Genomic DNA, 23,722 nt, shown 5'->3' on the forward strand with positions numbered 1-23,722 from the left:
TTTTCCTTTTTTTCTCTCTCTCTCTCAAGCTTTGCCTGTCCTGTAGGAGGGAAGGCTCTCAGGCCCTGCCATGACTCTGGAGCCTCCAGACCGCTTACCCTATAGTGTGATGGAGGCCTCTGGGGATATACAACCCTCAAACCCCTGGCAGAGGTCCCATTAGGCCTCAGGGCAGGCTTTTTCCTGCCATTGACAACTGTCTGAGAATTGAATGGATTGAATTCCTTCCTGCTGCTTTTAGACAACTGGCCCCTTCCAAGTGTAAGGCAGAGTCAGGTGGCTGTAATCTGTAAAAAGTTCAGGCCTTCAGGCCAGATGGACACTTGCTGGACTGGTCAGCTGAAGAATTAGCATCCAGATCTGTGTAAGGGCGATTCCCCTAATTGGGAAACTCTCAGACCAGTTTTGTTTGCACTCTGCAGGCTCTCTGGGGATAGATCCATTCGCTCACCATTCATGCCGTCTCTCATCCATCCACTTATTCATGTACCCATCCAACCCCCCCCCATCCATCCCTCTCCCTTCCTGTCTAGCCATCTTCCGTCCATCCACACCCATTGCATCTCTCCGTGCACTCACACATCCCACCCAGTCCACACCTCTGTCCACCCCCCTTCCAGCCATTTATCCATCTCTTCAGTCATCTACCTTTAATCCACCCATTTAGCCATCTATCCCCCCATCCCACTCACTCATCCATCTTTCATCTAGCCTCTGGTCCATCCACCCGCTCATCCCACCTAGTCCCCCCACCTATCCATGCCCTCACCCCCTACTGATCTTTCCTGTCACCCCGCTCACCCATCCCTCTCTTCATCCATCTCTCCATCCAGGCGCCAGCTGGATCAGCTGTCAGTACAGCCTGGACCAACAGTGGCCAAGACTGGGGAGGAGCACCACATCCTCCCTTTGACTTCCAGCCTCCCCCTTGGCAGACTTCTGGACTTCTCAGGCCCCCAAGAGCATTCTGGTGAGTGCCTCTGGTCTCTTCCTGACCACCTCCAGGAAACCCTCCCAACCACCCTGCCCACCCCCACTATGACAGGGCTACCACCTCCCCCATGGGCTGTCACAGCTGGGTGGGAGGCCGGGCCCAGGGTGGACAGGAGCTCACCGTAGCCTTGCTCGTACTCCCGATGGTGGCGGCGGTGGTGGTGGTGGTGGTGGTGATGGTGACGTCGGTAGCGGTGGCGGTGACGCTGGAGCCGGGCCTGCCGGTCCCTGCGGATGCTGCCGATGATGATGGTAATGCAGGAGAGGATGATGACCACACCTATGACTGCACTTGCCACCAGTACAGGAGACACGAGCAGGTGGCTGTGCTCTGAATTTTCTGAGAACGTTGGGTAGAAATAGCTGGTACGGTTGTAGCGAGCTATTGGGAACAAAGAGAGAGGGTACTGCACAGAACCTGCCACACTTCCCTCCATACCTGCTGCGCAGTGAGTTATTTGTCCCTAAATAAGTGGAGGATCGTCTGGGGTGAGCCCCATGGACTGTGTCCTAGCTGCTCTCGTGCCAGAGCTGTGCCCTGCTGCCTGCAGGAGCCTCTGCCAGTGGTGACTGGCCTCCCCTCCTCTCCAGCCTCTGTCCTGAGAGCTCAACTAACTCAGGTAGCAGAAGAGAAGCTGGAAGAGGGCAATGGACTTGCCCAAGTCACACGGCAAATTAGTGGCAGAGCTGAGGCTGAACCTAAGACTCAGTACTAGACAGGGGTCTATTCCACGAAGACATGAGGTTGGAAGGTCAGCATAACTTTACCAAGATCTTGGCAAGGGGTGGGGAATGCACAGAAGGTCCAAGTATGAGGACCAATTCTGTTGGCCTCCAACACTGGCCTCCTGCTTCAGGGAAAAACCTTACCCAGGGCACTCCAGGGAAATCAGGTGGCAACTGACTCAGACATGTCAGGGGGTTGGATCAGATCAGAGGAGGCTTCCCAGAGTGGCTATACTAATATTAGGAAAAAGAAGACTTTAATCTAAAACAAAAAATGCTATTACAGATGAGAGGGACGTTTTATAATGACAAAGGGTCAACACATTAGGAAGCTGTAGCAATTATAAGCATATATAAGAACAGAGTCCTAAGAGACATTGAACAAGGGCTGAAGGGAGAAACCCACAACACAACAGTAACATTTGGAGACTTCAGTACCCCACTGTTGACAAGGTACAGAATTTGGTTTTGTGTCTGCTTTTGACTGGTTGTGTTGGTTTGAGGTTTTGATGAAGTGCCAGCTTCTTATTTTTATTCCCCTGGTTGTCAGCTAGCTACGCTAAGCTAAAGTTTTCCATTTTTCTTCAAGACCCAGAGATGAAGGGTGGCAAAATGAGGCTTTCCCCCTTGTCTTTGTCTCAGGCAGAAGAGATCCACGTCAACTGTCCAGTCTGACTTCAGTTTAGGAGGAATCAGCCCTTGGCTGTGGACATGGAGCAAGCCCACCACTCTCAGCATGCAGCGGGGTGCTGGCCCCTCAGGGTCACCTTGAGGATGCCCCTCCCTCCACGGCCTTGGCATCAGATGAGAGCCTGGCCCCCCTGGCAGTGCCCGTCTCATTACCAGCTGGGCACAGAGATGGCATCATGGCGTCTGCCTGCATGGCCAGTTGAGAAATTAATCTTCCAGTCACCGTGACCGGTTAGAGGTAGGTGCTGCTTTAAATTATGAGGAAGATTCTTTCCAGTTTCTAAACACAGGGCCCATTTTATCAACAAGATATATATGACTTCTCTGACAGCCCTTCCTCCCCACCCCTCTGCTCCCTGCCCACCACACACCAGCGGCAGTAGGGACACAGGATAAAGCTCGCTTTGCCTCTACATTGAACTTTGTTCCCAAGCTCCTTCTACAAAGGTGCCCACAACCAAAAGGAAATTGTACCTCAAAATGCCAGCTCTTCCCTGAGAGGCCACCTCCCCTCCCCCACACACCAGCATGAGTAGGTGCTGTCTCTGGAACACTTACTGTGGGTCCCACACCACGCTTGGCACTTCTCACACACTAGATTACCTCAGTTCTCAAGATGGCCTGTGATGGGATCCCCAATTTAATTGCGGGGAGGGGGGAGACTGAGCCCCAGGCAAGTTAAGTAACTTGGCCAGTGTCACATGGATCACAGAGAGGGACCTGGGTCAGTGGGCAGCCTAAGCCCCATGCTTTTATCCAAGGTGCTATTCTGTGATTATCAGGCACTAGGCTCTGAAAGCCCATGTTTTTTTTGTTTTTTGTTTTTTGATCTTGATAAATGGAAATGTTCCAATCCCTAAAATGATGCTTTGCTTCTTCTGGATCACTTTATTATAGTCAAAGCACACTATGACCTACAGCTTATCCAGGGTGAAGGCAAATCAGCAGCTGAACATTGCTGATAAGACACTGGGATTCCAGAGAAGGGAGCCGGTGTGTGTCGGAGACACGGATGCTGGCAAGCAGGTCTTCAGGGAGAGGAGCCAACAACTGAGGGCTGGGGGAGGGGCCCGTAGTCTGTGTATCTCCCATCTCTGCATCTGTTCCAGAGGCAAGGTTGGGGCTGCGGGGCAGGGGCCTGGGGCAATCCCTCCACCAAGGAACAATGTGAATGATAGGGTAGCTCTTATTATCTCACTTATCATCATAGCAACCTGTTGTCTTTCCCCCTATTTTATAGATGGGGAAGCTGAGGCACAGAGCTAGTAAAAGTGGTGGAGCCAGAACTTAGATCCAGCTTGTTCTGTGCAATTCCCGAGCCTCCACTCATACCCGCTCTAGTTCCTCAGGGGCTAAGAGCCCTTGGAGGGCAGGACCTGCGCCCTCTCTGTCTTGTCACCAGGTTTCCCAGTGCTTTGGGCAAGGCCAGCACAGAAAGGGAACCCAGTAGCCATCTGTATGGCATGGAGGCAAGTCAGGGTCTGCTTGCTCTGCGTGCTTGGGTGTGTGGGGGTGGGCCTCATGGGCTGCTCTCAGGCCTCCTCACTCACCCACTGGCCCTTCCTTCTGCCCATCGCTCACCCAGTTGTCCAGCCCAGGCATGCGATCCACAGCTGTTTACAAACACTGACATTGTTGGAATGGAGGAGGTGCTATCATCTAAGGGAGTAAATCAGGTCTTAACTGAGGAGTCTGGGTCTGGGGTGGGCTCCAGACCAATGTAAATTAGTCTGGCAAATTCCACCATAGAAGAACCGTGGGGCCCCAAGGGAGGGCTTGGTGCATTTGAGGAATCATTAGAGAGCTGGAGGTGAGGTTAGAGGGACCAGCATGGCCAGACCATGAGGGATCTTGAACGTCAAATCAAGAGATCATCCTTTATCCCAAGGGCAAAGAGGAGATGTGGGTGAAAGAGCATGGTCCGAGTGTTTTAGGGGAGTCCTCTGGCTGCAGAAGGGGGCGGGGTAGGAAGTAGGAGACCAATGAGGAGGCTGCTGTCAGGTCCACACGAGCACAGCGCTGGGGTGGAGGCACTGAGGCCTGCGGCCCCGTACTAAGCAGAGCCGAGCAGGAAGCAGGGCTCAGTTGAACGCACTTGATGGGCATAAGGCCGCTGCAGAGTTCCTTTCCCTCTCCGAGTGGATGTGCTCTGAGCGGCCTCAGAGACAGGCTCTGCAGACAGGGTCTTAAGGCCCTCTCTGGGGCTGGGGTGGTGCCTGGGTCCAATGGCCCCTGCTGTGCCAGGCAGAAGTCTCTGCCTCCAGACTTCCGGTCCAGGGCTGGGACTGGGAACCACAACTGAGTAAAAAGCTTATACATGACCGAGGCCTGGATATGGAGCTGGGTCTGGGGCTTGCTTTTCCTCTGTGCAGATGCCTTTGGTACCCTCATTTATAGATGAGGAGACTGGGTCTTGTTCAGCTGGAGATTTGCCCTAGTTCTGTGGCAGATCTGGGATTTGAACCCAGGCATGTCTGATAATTCATCAAATAGTGGCACAGAGCATGGGAAGGGAGCAGGGCATGGTGGGGGTAGGAGTAGAACTGGATTCTGTTCCTGGTTCTATCACTCACTCTCTGTGTGACCTTTGACATGCCCCTGCCCTCTCTGGACCTTGCTTGCCAGCTGTCCAAAGAGACACTTATTCTTAAACCGTCCTCCCTCCAGGGTGGGTGAATGGGTCTGAGAGGGGTGGGGAGGGGAGTGGCAGCCAAATGAGCACAGAGGGTATGAGGAGAGGCCATAAGATCCAATCCTGTGTCAGGGGGATGGGGTCAGGGATGGCTTCATTTGGGGGACTTGCAGGGGCGGGGGGGGAACTGAGGCTGGTAATCATTATCGAGTCATTGCTGAGTGTGGCGTCCAGGCAGCTCTGCAGTCCCTCTGTCTGGGTACAGGGAAGTGGTCTTTGCAGACTGCAGCTACCTGAGGAGCTGGCAAAGAGAGGGCACTGAGACACTGGAGGCACTGAGCCAACATCGTTAGGCCTAGAGTCCTGCCCGCCCCTCCAAGAGGCAGGCTAGAAGGGAAAGGGGGGGGGCCACAGACTCAAATCTGACTGATGGTTCCTGTCACAGAAAAGTCTGAAGACATTTGTCATAGGCAAATGTGGCCTCGGCAGTGCAATTCTTCCTGTACTGCTAGCACCACCGGGGTGAGGCCGTGCGGTCACTGGAGGGAATGTGGGGAAGAGGATTCAGGTACCATCTTACCCCTGCTTGCTGTTGGCTGGTTCCAGCCTCCTGGCAGGGATGTGAAGAGGGGCTGGGCAGGGGACATGGCAAGGCAGGCTCACTCACTTGTGCATTTATGTGCCTCTTCCTCTGCTTTTTATGGTGGCATCTCAGCCCACCTGCTGATTCTCATCCTCTGGTTGCCAGGTGACCGGGATGGAGAGATGTCAGAGTGCTGGGGGCTGGTCAGGGACATCCATACGGGGGTGCTGGGTCTTGGAGGACAAACCAGCAGGACAATGTCAGAGGGAGGAAGGTTAAGGAGGAGGTGCTCCTGGGGTGAGACTGTAGGATGTCATCCTGATGGCAGCTGAATGTTGGGATTATGGGGGTGAGGAAAGGGCCACCTGGTGTTCAAGATTCTCTTACAATGGGGATGCATCTCTATAAGAAGTCAGCTAATGTCATGTCATGGTCCTGAAACCTTTTACTTGGCCATTTGTGGCATCACAAGTGGGGCAGATCACAGTAGAAAGAAAGATTGGAATGTAAGATCATCTACCATCAATGCTCTATAAATTCACTCAGCCAACTACTCATCCATCCTCCTATATATTTCTCTACCTTGGCATCTACTCTGCATTCACTTGATCATCCACCCACCCACCCATCCATCCATCCATCCATCCATCCATCCATCCACTCACCAATACTAAATGGGTAGCCCATGCCTGGACATGTTCTAGACAGTGGGGACATAATACAAATCAGAGGAAAATGAACCTCTCGAACTGTGAGAGGCAAGAGGTCCCACACAGGTCCCCCAGTGCCGAGAGGGGGGCCAGTACGGGATGGGGCTCACTGTTCTCCCTTCACGCGGAGTCACTCCGCTTCCATGTTTTACACATCAGGGTTCGTAGGAGAGTGCTCCACTGCCCAGAACATTTTCAACCACTGCACTAAATATTACTGGAAAATAGAAGTGACTACCCACAGGCCTTTCATGGTTCCATAAATATAAGATGAAAGTGATTTATTCCACTATTAAGAGACCACGTAAGATATTATTAAGATGCCACTTAAATAAACTCACCAAAATTAACTCACATGTACTTCTACATTTCTAAATTCCACAAGTTTACTGTCTTGTCATCATTCACTAAGGTTTTATCTCTGTTGATGGGTCATTTAATGGCTGGCAAACTCACTGTAACAGCATCATAAACCACGTTTCCCTCTTTCTGTAAAGGAAATGGTGAACTGGCCTGTGTTAAAGAATCAAAGCCATGACAGAATTAGGCTTTCCACTTGATCCCTCACCAAACTCTCATTTTCTTGCTAGAATCATTGCTGGCCCTGATCTCCTCGTTTTCCCTCCTCTTTTGTCCACACCGAGAGTTGGCTCTTAGGCTATTTTCCACAAAGAACACAGGGTTATATAACAGCAGGTGAGTCACTGCCATGCTTGATAGTAGGAAATGGGAAGCAGGTGCTGGGGGGCTGGCGTGGCCCACTGATCAGCTAGGGGGGTTTGCTCTCACATCCCAGCTTGCATTATAAGACTCAAATCATTGCTTGGAAAAATGACCATTTATTACAACATGGACTTTCCGGGAAGTTCCATGAATAATTGATAGATAAAATGTTAAATTTATGAACGCTGCAAATTATCCTCTGCTATCCCACCACAGCTGGTCCAGGCTGGGGCTGTGTACTTGGGCCACGGTATCATCTTCCTCAAGTTTTGCTTTGGCCTTTTGCTTTTGTGGTTTCTGATTCTGGAAAACATGAAAGGTGATGGGACTTTGTCCCGTGCTCCACAGAGGTTCCCTCAGCTCCCAGAATTTGCAAGGGCATCTGGTAAACCAGTACCAGGGCACCAGTGTGTGAAAAATAATACCCCAGGGGTGCCTGGGTGGCTCAGTCACTTAAGCGTCTCACTTGATTTTGGCTCAAGTCATAATCTTGCAGCTCGTGAGATTGAGCCCCGTGTCAGGCTCTGTGCTGACAATGCAGAGCCTGCTTGGGATTCTCATTCTCTCTCTCTCCACCGCCTCCAACCTCCCCTCAAAAAAACCCTCTTTAATGAAAAAATAAATAGTAACCCATATATAGAGAGGGCTTACTCTAGGAATGCAAGAATGGTTTAAGACCAGGAAATCTATTAATATGTCTCTTCAGTAGGTAGGATGAGAAAAACTACTCGACTAGGCAAAGCCAGAGACCTCTTGGCCATGATAAATCCTAGTGATCTTAACTGCTTGTCAACATCACATTGAACCACGGAGCTTTGGAATGATTTCTCAGCATGTGGTTCCTGGGACATGAATTCCTAAAGACAGTATGGGATGCTTGCCCCCCTGAGATTGATTGTAGCCTGAGTGGTCTTAGGAGCCCAGCCAGCCCCAGTATCAGGCCCTTTATTCACCAGTATTCTGTATCCTGAGGTGAGTGGCCTGTGGTCCTCTGGGAGAAGGGACCTCTCCTCAGCCACCTTCCTTGGGGGAAGCCTAGGGCTCCCCTGCTAGCGCATCTTGTCCTAGGCTCTAGCTAAGTAAGACCAGACAGTCTGGGTTCAAATCCTGACTTTGCTTCATGCAGGCAGTGCCCTCTGAGCAGTTCACCCCTTGGAACGTCTATCACTTTAAGATTCAAGATTTTAAACCTTAAAATCTTGAGAATATCCCCTAGACATAGATCTAAATATGAAAGGCAAAACAGTAAAGCTTCAAGAGGAAAACACTGGAGAACATCTTTGTGACCGTGGGATTCTTAAATAGATACACAGGTCCTAACCATAAAAAAGTGGATAAGTTGGGCTATATTAAAGATCTTTGGTAGGAGCTGGAGCTTCATGGGAGGGGGGCAGCCAAGGAACTGCCCAGGACTGAGACACAGGATCAAGGCTGTGGCTGGAGCAGGCAGAAAGTTGTGAAAGACTTCCTAAATACATTCATTGTTTGCAACCTGCCCAAGGACACTGGGGAAGTTCCTGCCTGTACAGGTGCCTGGAAGTGGTTAGTAGATGCCAAGAAACAAAAGGGTCCTTCTTCATATCTTTGTGGAACAATCCACTGTTTCACAATGAGCTGTTTCTCTCTAATGGGTTTGTTCTTTGCAGGATACTCAAGAGAATAGAGACACCGTCAGTTACAACAGGTCAATGTCAAACAGTGCTAAGAGAGTAGAATGCATCTTGTGATAGTACAGGAATACTAACTTGGGGACCTAGGCTTCATGTTCGACGAGGGGACCTAAGGCAGCCTTTCTTCAAAACACGTGATAAGTAAAAAGCCCCACAGGATTGCTTTTCAGTTGGAAAAAATGCAAGTCTCAGTGGCTGACAGGAAACATCCGATATTTACCTAGGGCTGTGTTTTGACGATGCCTCACGTGACCAGTGCCTTTCGTGCCTCTGATCACTGTGTTTTAGGATTAGTGTCCCTTTGGTACCTCCGCCCTGCACTGGCTTCTGCAGCAGAAGTGCTGTCTGTGGTTACTGAATCAAACCTAGAAACAGCCTCTTGTTCTGTTTTTATAGTATGTTTTTGCGTTCTGTCCTAAGTCAAAGCCGCTGCCGAATAAGGGGAAAACATCGTGTGCACCTTTCTCCTCTTACCTGCCTTTCGTCAGCTGGCCATCCCCAGAGCTCTTGGAACAAGACAATGGCATATAGCTGGGCCTCTCATTTGTGCACTTAAAAATAAACCCTACTGTGAGAGAAATGGGTGGATGTGCTAGGATGGGCCGAAATTGAGATTGAAGTGATGGGTAGTCTTTAAATCATACGCTGAACTTTAGCCCCTCTTGTGGTTAAACTAGTTAGTTTTGTGTTTTTAGTTAATACTCAATATAATTTATATTTTAAAAGAGTTGAAAGAACGCTCCACAGGCTTCTGAATATACAAATCCAGTTATAAATTACATAGTGTCTGAGAATTTGATAGTCATGTTGTTTTAGATAATTGGATTTTACGCTTGGGAGATAATCCAGCGCACAGGTTTTGCGCAGGTGTAATTGATCACCCTGCGCCCCGGGGAGGGGAGCACGGGAGAGTGCCCCAGTGCCGGGACTCCCAGTGTTTAGGGAGTGTCACTGACACGCTGCGTGCACAATAGCCACATGTACGGTAAGAATAGTTCTTAAACTATTGGGATCACTGTTGACACTTTAAAATGTTGCAGGTCACTTTTTATCTTGAAGAAATGACATTTTTAAAAACATTTAGATTATTCCATGGGCAATCCTTGAAACTTAATTGAATCAAAACCCTGAAATTCCAAAAATAGACAAAAACTCTTTAATAAGGCTGCCATCCATCTCAAAAGGGGCCCACCTTGGCTTTTACATTGATAAAATTTTATTCTCACTGTTTTTCTTGCAACACCCCTCCCCCAATCCTCACCTTCACCCCCAGTCCCTAGGGGAGACAAGTATCCTCCAGGGGATGAAGGGCCTGGGGATGGACAGAGAATAGTTGTGGAATGGCTGTCTCTGGCAAGGCCTAGAGATTACCTACAGACATGGAGTCCAGCTGTGGCACAGGGTCAGAGGGAGCAGCCCTGAGAGGCCGACCAGCAGGGGGCTGGTGGGGGGGCACGGTGTTTACACGCAGAGAGAGAAGCAAAGAGAGAGAACTCTGGGAGGTAATATGTGCTTGAGCTCCCAGAGGGATCAGTGTGGCCAGTGCCCTGGGCTTCAATCCAGAAGCCTTCCTTTGGAATCCTGTCTCCTCCCCTGGTGGGTCCCTGGGCATGTGACCTTTCTTGGGGCCTCTCTCTTCGCTCTGGAAAGCAAGCGGGCCTGCACGCTTCTGCGGTGACATCCCAGAGGACGACCAGTTTTTCCCAATCACCCTGTGCACAGTTCTAGGTGCAGGCAGAGCTGAGTTTCAGGGTAGCTAATCTAGGGTAGCTCTTGGCAGAGAAATGGCAGTGTCCTTACACATTCCTGTGTGCAGGAAAATCCGTCTCCTCTCCCCCCAGCGCATTTAGCTCTGTGATGCCGCAGGTGAGAACTCTGAGGATCATGCTTCTCTTGGCAAGATTTCTAGATACAGAAGCCATTTTCCCCTTCACCACCTAGAGCTCAGTTTCTAGATTTTTCCTTTTCTAACACTCCCTGCTTGTGGCAGAAGAGGCTGGACAGTCGTCCAAGTGATGACAATGGTGCCTTGGTCCTTGGGGCAAGATGGAGTCAGATTTGAAGGTAGAAGCATTTGGATCTGCAGATTAACTGGAGTGGCAGTGGATGTGAAAGAGAGAAGAACTGGCCAGGTTTGGGGCCCGAGCACAAGAGAGGACTGAGTTGCCCTTTACAGGGATGGGGAGAATGATGGGCGAATTGGTGGGGGACTGGGGGTCAAGATTTAAGGTTTTGACATGTTACATCTGGGATTCTCTGGAGAGACACCGAGCAGACATGTGAGTGCGCGTCCATCGGAGTGCTGCAGACAGTTGGATATGTGAGTCTGGAGCTCAGGCAGAGTCTGGAGCCAGAGATGTAAATTTGGGGGCTGTCAGTGTATGGGTGCTGCTCTGTGCCATGAGGCTGGATGAAACTACCTAGGGAGCTCCCTGCCAAGGAGGGGGCAGCAAGAACTCTGCTGGCTGGAGTCCCCTGCAAAGGCTGGGGGTACTTGTTGCCATTAAAGGTTGCCCTGCTCTCTGAAAGTAAAGGCTTCCCAGGAAACGTTTCATAAGCCAAAGTGGTGTAAAGTGAAGAAGTAATTATCATTAATTTATTCAGGAAAAAAAGGGTTTAGTGTTCCCAGACCCCCAAAATAACCTCTTTAGGTTTTTCTGATACCGTAGGACTCATCTTGCTAACGGACGCACAAAATCAATGGAGATAGGGCGCAGATGCTCACAGCTATGGTGGCTGATGCCGAGGTTCGGAGTGTGGTTCTGCAGGAGCTTGCTGGCCACTCTTGAAGCTTGGGCCGTGTGCTGCCTCTGTCATGGCTCGCTTTTGAAAGAATTGCCAAACGATTTTCACTTTTTGCCTTTTTTTTTTTTTTTTTTTTGCAAAAGCGAAATTGTCTTTCGATTCCTTTCGGTGGAAACAGGTACTAACTTGGCTCTTTTGTAAAAGTGAAGTAGCCTAACTCAAATTTTCAAAAACTACGGAATACCTATAGTAGTGAACACATTAGGTATTTGAGCTGAAGTTGATGCCTTCCTGACAGGGGCTCTAATATAAAATGTGCATTTAAAATCAAGATTAGCTCTCAGAGGCTAAGCACTTGCTATAGTCAGACTCTACTATACCAGAGAACTCTGAGGACAGGCAGCCAGAATGTTCATGGTCCTATTGCAGAGAGGGGTCTCCATCCAAGGGGCAGGGATCAAGGAGTAGACTTGACCCTGCCCTTGTCTTGAGTCCATCTGTGGCTTAGCTAGAATTGAGCCCTCGAAAGACACACCTGGGGTGTATCCCTGGCCCCATCATTTTCTAGCTGTGATGCCTAGAGTAGTCTTTCCTGCCCTTGAGGTTCAGCTTTCTCATGTGTGGAAATAGCACACTCATCCTTCCCTTGCTGGGCTGCTTCAAGGAAGCCAGGTAAAGAAATGATCACAAGGCCTTATAAGCCCTTTATCTCATTTGATCCTTACAGCAAGCCTCTGAGGTGGAGCCTTTCATTAATTCCCATCTTACAGATGAAAAAACTGAGACTCAGAAATGTCTCCCTGAAGTCACTTCTGCTGTTCTCTTGCCCACCCCACAGTCAGGCCCCAGCAAGGAATGAATTGGGGTTTCATTCTACAGGCCAGTGATCATTGGGTGGTGGTTGCATGTATTTAAGAAAGTCTGACATTGCTCAGTAGGAAAGGGTGAAGCAATTGAATGGCCATGTCTGCTCTGGGAACTGTGGTGGCAAATTGTGAATGTGTCCTGTCATTTGTGTTCCTTGCCCTCAAGTCCTTCCTTCTGTTGATAGTCAAGTCTCTGCACAGGTAACTGTTACTGTAATGAGCAGAGCAGAAAATAGTAGTATCTGGTCTGAACCCCAAATTTACCTCCAAAATCCCCATGTGCCTCCACTTCCCCTGCTTCATCACTAAAGATGTGGGTAATATTAAGCTGTGTAGGGAGGAGGTGCTCAAAAGGGCAGGACCTGCAAACTTCTTGGGCAACTTCTCAGTGCCTGGCATCAAGCTAGATTCTCCTTGTGGAGCATGTTACATCTGAACATCAAACCAAAAGCCTGGTATGACTATTTCCATGTTATAGAGGAGCAAACTGGGATTTCTAGATGTTAAATGGTTTGCTCCATTTGGCACAGCTGGTGAGTGTCAGCACTAGGCTGTACATGAACCCAAGCACTACCCACCACGTCACTCTGATTGGGCGAGAGACACACACCCACGAGAGGCTCTGCCAGACTGCAATTTCTGCCAGCCCATGGGCAGCCTAAGAGCTTAGCAGAGACAAGCCCCAGCTGACTTCTCCATGGATCAGTGAATGCTACCTTTCCCCCGCCCCCTTCCTGCCTCAGTAGGGGCTCAGTCTCTCCTGGGTCTCCAAAGCCCCTCCTCCTCCCAGATCTGTCCCCCAAGGCCAGAGGGAGGCAGGTCACCCCCATGTCACAGGGAGCTCTGTAGGACTGCCAGAGGCTAAGAAGAGGTTGTGAAGCATCTGTTCTTGGAGCCCGGGTCCTGGGCGACTCCTGGGCCACCCTGCCCAGCTGGGGTAGATGGAGAAGACTCCCATGTCTCCAGCTTTCCTGAGGAGCCAGGCTGGTCCTCCTCCACCTCACACAGTGCTTATGGTTGGAAAACAGCCCACTGGCCTGGCACATACAGAACACCTGACTTCTTTCTCTCAGTGGCCAAAGGCTTCTGAGCTTCCCCTTGCCTGTTCTTGCCTCTACCCTCTGCCTTAAGTCTTCTTACCTGCAGAACTTGGGGGAGGGGGCTGTCTCTGGAAGCCAGGGATGGGCCATAGTGCCCAGAAGGTGGGTGAGATGGGGTGGAGGGAGTGGGGGATGCTGCAGTGCAGGCAGCGTCTGGGAGGGGTCGGCCCAGCCTGCTCGACTTCCAAGAGGCCAATGGACGGTCCAGGTTCCCCCAGTGTCTGAAGCTGTAGAAACTGGGCAGACCCAGGTCTATTGCCTGGCTCTCCCCCACACCAGTTATCTTTCCCTGCTCACTCGCCCCAGTCTCCTGAGCACCACTCCAAGGGGTGGAGTCTTGCTTAGGAAACTTTGGGGTTGTTTTTCCTTCTGGGGACTTTTTTCCCCCTTTCTCAATTAGCAGGGGGTTAGAATATGGAAATCCAAATGGAACAAGCTATGGCTCCTACCCTAACTTTTCCAGGTTTTAATGGGTTTTGGTATTCTCGCATGTACTGGGAAAGATAATTTTATGACCTAAGAAAGTTAAAGAAATTCTATTAGATCTCTAAGTTCATAGTACAAGAAAGGGGGTGTTACAAAAGAGCATGTGTGTTCACATCAGGGCCCTCTTGGCCCTTCTGGTTCCATCCCTTAGAATGTTCTGTGTCAGATGTTTTTAGGATGTCTGGAGTTCTGTGGTTCTGCATCCCTTCCAGAACTTGCATGAAGGTCTCTCTGGTCTGTGAGCTGAGGGGGCTGTCCACAAGGCATCTGCTTCATCTTGATTCGTTTACGTGTCCAGTTGTGTGATAAACATTTACCAAGACAGCGATTTCCAGGTTGAATCTGAAGTGTGACCCAGGTGAAAGCAGAGTCTGAATGGCAATCTGATGACCCAGTTTGGAAGCCTCCCACCCCAGGGTCCCCTCGGGCAGTTGGCAGTGATGGATGTGTTGGAGGGGAACTGAGAGTCCCTCACAGATTTCTGGCCTGAGGGACTGAGTATATGGTAGTGCCCTAAACCAACAAAGCAAACCCGTGTCAAGCCAGCTTGGAGTGAAGAGCTTTGTCTGGGACAGGCTGACTCCGAGGTTCAGAGGTCTGGGCTGTCCAGGGGAGACAGGCAGCAGAAGGTAGAGGAAGGAATCTGAAGGCAGGTAGAAACCAGGCTGGGAGAGAGCCTTAGAAGCTGCTGGCCTAGAAGCTTCAGCTGAAAGCAAAGGGGGATGAGAAGGTCTAGCGTGTGTGCAGGGAAAAGGCCAGGGTCAAGGCCCCAGCATCCTAGGGCAGGCACGGCAAGAATCTGCCCTCCCCCAATGCCAAAGGACACCACTAGTGGACAGTGAGAGGCCCAGATGGCTAGAGGGGCTGGAAGAGAACCCGGAGGGTTCAGGGCAGGGGCTGCAAAAGAGAAGTCATCAAGAAAGGTGAAGTGACCTACAAAGAGAACTGGAAGTTAAAGATTGGGGTTTAGTGACACAGAAGTCAATGGGATGTGTGGTGGGGTACAGAAGCCAGACTGAAGTGGGCTAGGGTTACTGAAAGGAGGGATAGTGAACACCTTTCAGAGGAAAGGGAAGGAGTCAGACTGGAAAATACGAGAAGAGTCTGGCAGAGAAAGAGAGGGATGATGGAGGAAGGGTAGGTCTGGACAGCCCACAGTGCTCAGCCTGCCATTGCCAGGGACCCCTTCTCTGTACAATCTGAATAGATCCCATCCTATATATAGACATGAGTAGAGCTGCACTGGCTGAAGCAGTGGGGTGGGGGGTGGGGTGAGGGTTCTGCCCACCTATGCACCCCTTGCCTTCCGTGGAGGCTCACAGCAGCCCCGAGCTCCCGGACCCACTGGCCTCAGACCACCCCTTCATCTTGGAGGAGACTGGCTGGCCAAAGCCGCGGGAGAATCTGATGGCAGAGTCAGGAGCTTCAGCTCCTCCTCCATCCACTGCCTTCAGCTCCTCATCCAGAGTGTTGGACTATACATTTATTCATTGAACAGACATTTATTGAGTGCTTACTGTACACCATGCACTGAGCCTGTAGGAATGACTAGGAACTGCTTCTGGACAGCCCCGAATATCAATGACCACACCCTGTTGGCCTGAGGAGGTGGGGATGCAGAAGGCTGTCTTGTGCTGATGGCCTCTGTGCATACAGGCAGGGCTTTGTGGGGTCTGGCTTGACCTCAGAAAGTTCTGGAATGCCCTCTACACTCAGCAGCCCAGTTTTATGCATTACCAGCCTTCTCCATTCCCAGCTGCCCAAGGGTGTAAGGACGTGGTCATTCTAGCCCTCTGTGGGGCAGGTATCCCTGGGCTCCACTGTGTCCCTGAATGGCAGCCTTCTCATCTGGCCTGGACCTGGGTTCTGATTTCCTCATTATGCCACAGCAGCAGTGACAAGGGTAACAGTGACCTGTAGCAGTACCCCCCAAACACCGCTCCTGGCACAGTGAGTCACCGTGCCTTTACTTCCCAGGGCAGACCTGGTAATAGTCTCACGCTGACAGGAGATGCCAGCTTCCTCTGCCTGACCACAGCAGCAGTCCCTTGATGTTCAAAGGTTTAACAACTGAGGTCTCAACCATTTGGAAGAGAGGACCCCAACCCCAAGCAGTGACATGTAACCAGTTGTGCACATTTGAACAGACATTGGTGAGTGTGGGTGAGGATTAGCTAGAGTGAGGGTGGGAGAACGGGAGATGACAGATAGATAAAGGGGAGCCTAGGGTGAGGTCCTTGATTTCACACAGACCCAAAGTCCTGACTCACCAAAGAGAGGAGAAGGGATGGGGGGGTAATGCATATCCTCCCAAAAGACACCAAGTGATGGTGGTTTGGGGGTGACAGGGGACATCACAAGAGAATGGCAGGTGACTGCCATGGGGACAGTTGAAGGGGACACCAGGGTAAGGGTGGGAGCATGAGCCAGTGAAGGTGGGCTGATGGAGACTAAGGGAGCTGCAGCTCAAGCCCTAGGGTTACACCTGATTCACCCCTTTGCCTGGACTCATGGGCATCAGGCAGCCAAGAGAAGAATGTCATGGGCAGAATCATTTCCAGACTCCATTAGGTGAAATGAATTAATTAGTCAATGAGGGGCTTCAGGAATGGTTTCCTTAGGACAGTGAACTCCAAGGAGCATGTTCTGGAGTGCCCATCCTGTGAGATACTCCTGTGGTCAGTTAAATTTGGAAAGGCCACGGGGCATTCTTTTTCCTGTGGCAGCCTCACAACACACATCGCCACATTAAAGGCCCTGAAAAGTCCTGTGGTAACAAAAGCTACTTAACTTGTCTTACTCAGCATTTCCCACATTCATTTGACCATAGAATTAAAAAAAAAACAACAAAAACAAAAAACACAATCCATTAAGATCCCTCAGAGGTGCCCCGACCCACACTGTGGCAAGTGCTGATATAGAGAGGTTGGTAAAAGCGGGATGTCTCTTGCAGATGTCAGGGGTCTTTTGTGTTGCCCTCCCCCCACCCATCATATCATATCAGCCCCTGATCAGACCCTTTGGGCTCTTTGGCCAAACATCCTAGAAACATTCTCTGCAAACTTGACTCCAAAGCCCGGCCCTTGCCTGGCCCCGAGCCACAGAGAATGTGAAGAGAAGACTTACAGGGGCAGGGGCGTTTGAAGGACATGTAATCCTTGGAGCAAAATAGCGGAGCCAGCCTGCCCACTGGTAGGGTTCCAACTCCGAGGAGAAAAGGGTCCTCCGCTCACCTGCAGAGACACAAACAGACGGGTGATGGCGCCCACACAGTACCCAGTACAGACTCTGCCAGTTTGGCGCTCAGGTCCCTGGGCTGTTAACATCTGGGGAAAGGGTGGTGACTTTGACAGCATGTGCCCAGTCTGGGCAGGGGGTCTGGGGGAGCTCTGGGCAGCTGAGTATGGGGATTCTGGGGCAGAGGTGGGGCAGGTGCATGCTGGGGTCTCAGTGGTGGGCGGAGGGAGAATATCTCCTCTGGGTGGACACTTGAACAGGAATGAGAGGTTCCCTGGTGTTCTCCTGCCTCATGAACGTGCCTGGGACAGTAGCAACAGACCATGGCAGTCTGGGCATTTTATAACTGGAAGGACCCTTAGACACCAGCCCAGTGCGAGGCACGTTCCTGTCTGTGACTCATCTGCGACTGTACTGTCTGGCTAGAAATTGGAGGGCGGGCAGCGGCACTCCAGGGTAGCTTATGGTCTGCAGTAATTCCACGTCACTCCCATTCCGCCTCACGACCCTGCTCCCAATATACCTCGTCTGGGGCCCACTGCGACACTCAGACCTGGGCAAACGCATACGTGGTTGAGAGGTGGCGCCGCGCCCCTGACGGGCAAAGCCAGCCGGAGCAGTGCGCACAGGCGGCACTGCGCATGTGCAGCTTTCGGAACCCGGGAGGGTTCTGCCGCATCGTGGTAGACCGCGGTAGACCACGGACAGCTAGGGGCCGCAGGAGTGGGCTGGCCTGTGGAAGAGGCCACGTGACGCCGTGACGCTGATGCGGTATCGCCTGTACCGCAGTCACGTGTCATCTGCCCAGGGGATCTCAAAACAAGCCCCCCATTTTGCAGATGTCAACACTGAGATTCAGAGAAATGAAGGGGGTTGGGTGAGATAATGAGCTCCCGGCCCCAAGACTGCCCTTTGGAAGATTTTAAGCAGTGGAACAACATGATCACCTTTTAGGAAGGTCTCCCTGGGGTCAGTGAAGAAGGGGGACCAGGGGTGGGTGAAGCAGGTGACAGGGGAGAAGGGAAGCTGTGGCAGGAAATGATGGGCTTAAATGAAAGCAATGGTAAATGGGGTAACATGAGAGAGTCCGCATCCTTTGGTTTGACTGTATTTATTCAGGATAGAGAAGTCCAGCCAACACTGATTACCTGTCCTCACGGAGCTTCCTGATAGTGGAGGAGACACACATAATGGTGGGGTTTGTTAGATAACAGTAAGGGAAGGAACAGGCAGTGTGTAGTGGAGACTGAACACTTAGATATAGGGGCTGCATAAAGGCCTTGGTGAAACGGTGATCTGTAAGCAAACACTGGCAGAGGGGAGCTAGCTAGGTGAATGGATGGATATGTGGGAGAAGGGGATGCCAGGCAGAGGGACCAGACAGTGAGAAGCCCCTGGGTAGGAGCATGCTGGGTGGGTTTGAGAAACAAGGAGGTTTGTATAGGGGATATTTAAGAAGCAGGAGAGATGGATCAGATGTCGAGAGTGAGCAAGAGGGAGTGGTTAAAGATGATTCCCTGTGTCTGCTTGGGTGTCAGTAGGTGTGGGGTGGGGGGAATGGTGGAGAAATAGAGGCCCTTCCAGAGGTGGGTGAGATCTAGACAGCCCAGATAACTACTGGTTCTCTCTGTCCTTAGCACAGTAAATGCTCAGGGACTGCTTACTGAATGAATGAATGATACCATACATGGTTTCCGTGAACCTGTGGGTAGGTATGTGATTGCCCAGAGCCAGAAGCAGGCCAGAGATTCTGGACTTTGGTGAGGCACACTAATCTCAAAAGGGTTGCATCTGTTTTACCAGGCAGGGGGCTAATTTCTGGGGCTGCAGTGGGGGTGGGGGGTGTCCCCATGTGGCAGAAAATCTTCCTCCTCTGCAGGAAAGTCTCTGTGTGAGGCTGGGATCCAGCAGGTATCTTTCCCAATGGAGAAGAACTACAGTTGGCAAGTAGCCTTATGTAGAATCAACCGCTGCCTCCTTCCTCACTGCCATCAAGGTCCAACCTCTGATAGTTGATTTACTGTCTACCTGCATAAGCCAGTCCATTTACAAACTGGCAAATAGGTTTGACCCAGTAGGTAGGAAGCCTGATTTAAGGCTCAGGAAACATCACACAGAGGGCACCACAAAGCATTGTTTATGGCAGTGAAACATGGGAGATGATCCCACTGTCCAATAAGAGGAGAGTCTGAGCAAATTATAATAGAATAATATATAGCCATGAGATAATAGTTTTAAGGACATTTTAATAACATAAGTAAAGATATTCAGTTTAACGTAAAGAAGGAAAAAACCCCAGATTATATATAAAAAAGCAGGTTATAGAACTCTGCATACAACATCATCCTTATTTTGTAAAAGAAAAAAAAACCTAGAGAAAATATTCATATATAGAAAAATTTTGAAAGGAAATAGATGCAAATATTCAGTCATTGGGCTCTCTGGGCAGTGGTGGGGTTAAGGAGTATTTTTGTGTTTTACATTTTTTATTATTTTCCAAATTTTCAAATATTAAGATGAAGATTTGAAAAAAACCTTTCAGGCTAACAAAGCGTAATTAAGTAAGTCAGTGATAGTTAATTAATTGAAAAAAATTCAAAGCTAACTTAATTGCTTTTGACCATGCCATTTGTTATTGTAAAGATTAAAAAAAAAGAACTTGTCTTTGAACTTACTGATAAGGAGCTTTATTAAAATGTTAGGTAAATAATTTCCATTGTTTTTAATGCTCATCAAAATTTCCCTGGCGCTTGAGCAAGTCCTATTTGCCAAATTTTTGAGGGATTGGTTTCTGCCACAAAACTTAATGTTTTATTTCCAGGCAAGCTATACACTTGGCAAAAATAATAGCAATAGACCTTATGTTTGTAAAACACTTTATAATTTGCAAAGCATACTACGTGCTGGGTACTATTCTAGGCTCTGAATATAGGAGATATCATCATGAACAAAATGGTTAAAAGTCCCTGCCTTTGGGGTATTTATATTGATAAGAGTAGACAATAAACAATGAATATGATATAGAGGTGTTAGAGGTGATAGTGCTATGGGAAAAAAATGGAGAGAAGAGGCATAGGGAATAAATTGCTGGTGGGGGGCGGGGAGTTGCTCTTTTAAATCAGTTTGATTACTGTTTGAATACAAAACATGTAGGTCTCTCTAAAAATTCTCTGGCCCATGGACAGTTAACATGGAGGTATAAAATGACTGAATACATCCCTGGAGGAAGCATTCCATAACTAATTATATATCATCTAAGATAGAGTGTGCTAATTATCCATTTTATAAACTCAAAATTATGATGAGTCATAGGGATGTTTTAAGTATTCTATACCTAGCAACATTAGATAGTTCTTAACCTTTCCCAGCCTCCGTGTTCTCATCTATGCAATGGGGACAATTTCAGTACCTAAATCAGAGGACTGTTGTCAGAATCCAAAGAGAAGCGTTTATACATGAACACAGTGTGTGTTCAGTATATGTTCATGATGCATATGCAGCAAGGCCACTGGGAATGGTCCATGTGACATTGCCACGTGTTTCCTGTATATTACCTCTTCAGTCCTAACAAATGTAATTGGAGGTGTTAACATTTGTTCCCACTTTCAAGAGGAAATTGAGGCTCTGAAAGGTAAATCTTCTGTCCAGAATCCTATGCTCTAAACCTAGGCAGTTGGCTCCAAGAAGCCATGTTCTCAGCCACAGCTCCATTTTGTACTCACTTCCCAAGGAGCTCCAGAAGCCCTCCTGGCCTCAGTTTCTACTTTCAGGAGGCTGAGAGCAGATTTAGACCTTCCCACCCCTTACCTGGGCTCTGAGCACCTCCAGGGCACAGGGCAAAGGCTTCAGGCAGTAGGCCAGAATGTGTCTGTTCATTCCCACAGACTTAAGGTAATGCCCATATCCCCATGACGGCCCCCCTGGGCTGTGTTTCACAAGCTATGTGGACCAGGAGGCACTCACCTCCTAATTAGTTCCTGATTCACTCTTTTGGGAAGAAGAGGAATGGAATTATGGAAGATGCAGGCATGTGACACCCAAGTGGGTGAATGGGGGTGGGGTACAGAGGAAGAAGAGGAGCGAGGGGGTTTCTGTATAGAAGGAGCCCTGAGGAGGCAGCCCATTTTGCCTGTCTTACCAAGTCCCCATCAGGCAACATGTGGACAGACTCACCCGTCCCCTGCCCTATTCTGGGCAGCTGGGCCACAGGTGGCCAGTGCAAGCATGGATGTCCACAAGCTGGATTTTGTTTTCTTCTCAACAATGCTCCTGGCACCTACCCCCTCAATGTCACCTGAAAGATCCCAGCATCCTTCCCTAGATCCTGGGCCTTGCCTGCTCTGCTCTGAACCCAAGGCCCCAGCTGCACAGACAGGCAGATCTCTTCCTGGGGACCTTTCACCTCTGAAGTCCTAACCTCTTGGTCAGCCACTGTCTCCATTTCCTCCCCAAGGTTCATCATTTCTGGTGCCTCCTGGCTCAGTGGGCTGGATGGTCAGCATGGAAACAGGGTTAGGACCCCTCAGGCTTCCTGCTGTCTCCTTGCCCTGGCGGCTGTGCCCTGCTGCTGCTTTCTGTTGCCTGTCTGAACCATCACTGCTGGAACATTCATGCCACCTGACAGCCTGATGGCTCCTCAGGGAAAGCAATCTTCCCCACCCCACACCCAAGCCACAGAGTGGAGAGAGGTTGCAGAATCTCTTTGCACCCACTGTGAGAGATGCGTGAGAAGCCCTCCACCAGGGCAGCAGACATTAGCCAAGGGCGCAAAACAAACAAACAAACAAACAAACAAAAAAACCCCCCCACCACCACAACAACAGTCAGATACAGTCTTTTCCATCCTGGATGGATATGGTGTGGTAGGGAGGAGAAAGCCTTGGGGAGGAGGGAATGTTTGAGAAAGGGCAGGCCCCAAGTTTTGCACCACAATTAGATGTCAACAAGACTTTGGAGGGGGGATTCAAAGGCCTCCTCCAAGGGGGATTAGTGGGGGTCTAGCCCCCCCATCTCAGGGGAATTCATTCTGCTTTCAGCATCTACTGGTGCTGGACACTTCATAAAATGACACCTGTAGCCAACCTGATTTGAGTCCTGGCTGTGTGCCAAACACCGTGATAGCCCCCCCGCCGCCAAGCCTCATCTCATTTAATCCTTTCAACACGCATTCCCCATGTTGCAGATGGAGAAACTAAGGCTCAAGAGAGGTTAACTGTCTTGTCTAAGGTCACACAGCTAGGCATAGAAAGTCAGTCAAGCCCATACTGCGGTACCAAAGCCCTTAAACATTCTGCTCATCACAGAATCGTGCCTACTTGTCAGCGGAGGAAACTGAGGCACAGGAGGTGAAGTCAGGGTGTTTGAAGAGAGGGTCTAGGGGGGCATCCTCAAGACAGGTGCCCTTGGGACTGTGTGCATCTAGACCAAGGAACAATGTCCTGGAGCCCCTGCCTCACACCTGTCACTCACGCCTTCACCCTCCCCGCCACCCCGGCTGACATCCGCATGGGATCAAGAGGGCAGCCCTGGGTCTTCTGCGCCACCGTCCAGACCGCAGAGCCGACGGCGGGAGAGGGGGGGGGGGGAAGGGGGGGGGGGGGAAGGAAAGGTTGTGGTTGTGCAAGCCAGCTGGGGGTGGGGTGGGCACTACCCAGCTTCCGAGGGCTCTTGGGGAGAGGCGGCTGTGGCGCTTCACGCGGCACAGCCAGCCAGACCAGCCACCTCGGACTCTGCCTTGGGTCCCAAGCGAAAGTCTGCCCCAAAGCAAGAGAAGGTGCGGCGGGGACATCCCCTCTCCCACTGTTGGTGCAGAGATAGACACAGAAGGGGGCGTCTTGGCCAGGGTGACCCGCCCGTCGGAGGGTCAAACTTCCTGGCTCAGGGGTGGGTTCTTTCTAGCTTCAAACTCTGCAAAGGCGGGAGCCCCCTCTCTTCACCCCGTCCAAAAGTGCGTCCTAGTTTCCTCTTCTTGGGTGGGTTATCTGGGGGTCCCGAAACCGAGAGCGCGGGACGGGGGAGGCTGTCTTGTGCCCCCCACACGAGGTGGACGCTCCGGGAGACCCTCGCTTCCCCGTGGCTATCGGGCGTGCTCAAGGGGGGTACCCTTGGCCCGCCTGGAGGCTCGCCAGCGGGGGGCGGGAGTCCGGGGATCCCACACGGAGCGCGCTGCGGTTCGTCTTCTGACTGCCCGTCCGCCCTCCCGGCGCGCCAAGGCTCTGCGCGGGGCTCCCCAGCCGAGTGCGCGCGCCGGGGAGGCACAGAGCTCGGGGGAGGGGGCCGGGACCCCCAACCCGCCCCTCCCCAACACCGTCCCCGGCCCAACGCCCCTTACTCGGCCTAGCCGCTCCACTCAGCGCGCCGCAGTGCCGGCTCCAGCTTCGGCGCCAGCTCGGTTTCCCGCTCGGGCTCGGGCTCGGGCTCCGGCTCCGGCTCCGGCTCGGGCTCCCTCTCCCGCTCCCGCTCCCGCTCTGGTTCCCGCTCGGAGGCCTCTGCGCTCGGGCTCGGGCTCGGGCTCGGGCCCGAGCTCGGGGGTCGCGGGGGGCGCGCCGCTCCGCCTCGGCC

General features: G+C 51.0%; 1 protein-coding gene across 2 annotated transcripts in view; it reads right to left on the minus strand.

Annotated features, from left to right (window-relative positions):
* The window catches only part of LOC115280922 (protein BEAN1-like), a 30,928-nt gene extending 7,326 nt beyond the window's left edge, over positions 1-23,602 (minus strand). The window contains exons 1-3 of one of the 2 annotated variants that reach the window (XM_029926095.1): positions 23,493-23,602; positions 17,051-17,157; positions 1,115-1,375 (exon numbers count right to left, since the gene is read on the minus strand). In XM_029926095.1, the coding sequence (XP_029781955.1) occupies positions 1,115-1,375; positions 17,051-17,075 (286 nt within the window). In that variant the 5' untranslated portion in view covers positions 17,076-17,157; positions 23,493-23,602. Of the gene's footprint in view, positions 1-1,114; positions 1,376-7,153; positions 7,361-17,050; positions 17,158-23,492 lie in introns of those variants that run through there. The other variant, XR_003903996.1, reaches the window with a different exon arrangement.
* Positions 23,603-23,722: the final 120 nt, after the last annotated feature.

The sequence above is a fragment of the Suricata suricatta genome, chromosome 16 (assembly GCF_006229205.1).
Source record: "Suricata suricatta isolate VVHF042 chromosome 16, meerkat_22Aug2017_6uvM2_HiC, whole genome shotgun sequence".
Taxonomy (NCBI): Eukaryota; Metazoa; Chordata; class Mammalia; order Carnivora; family Herpestidae; genus Suricata; species Suricata suricatta.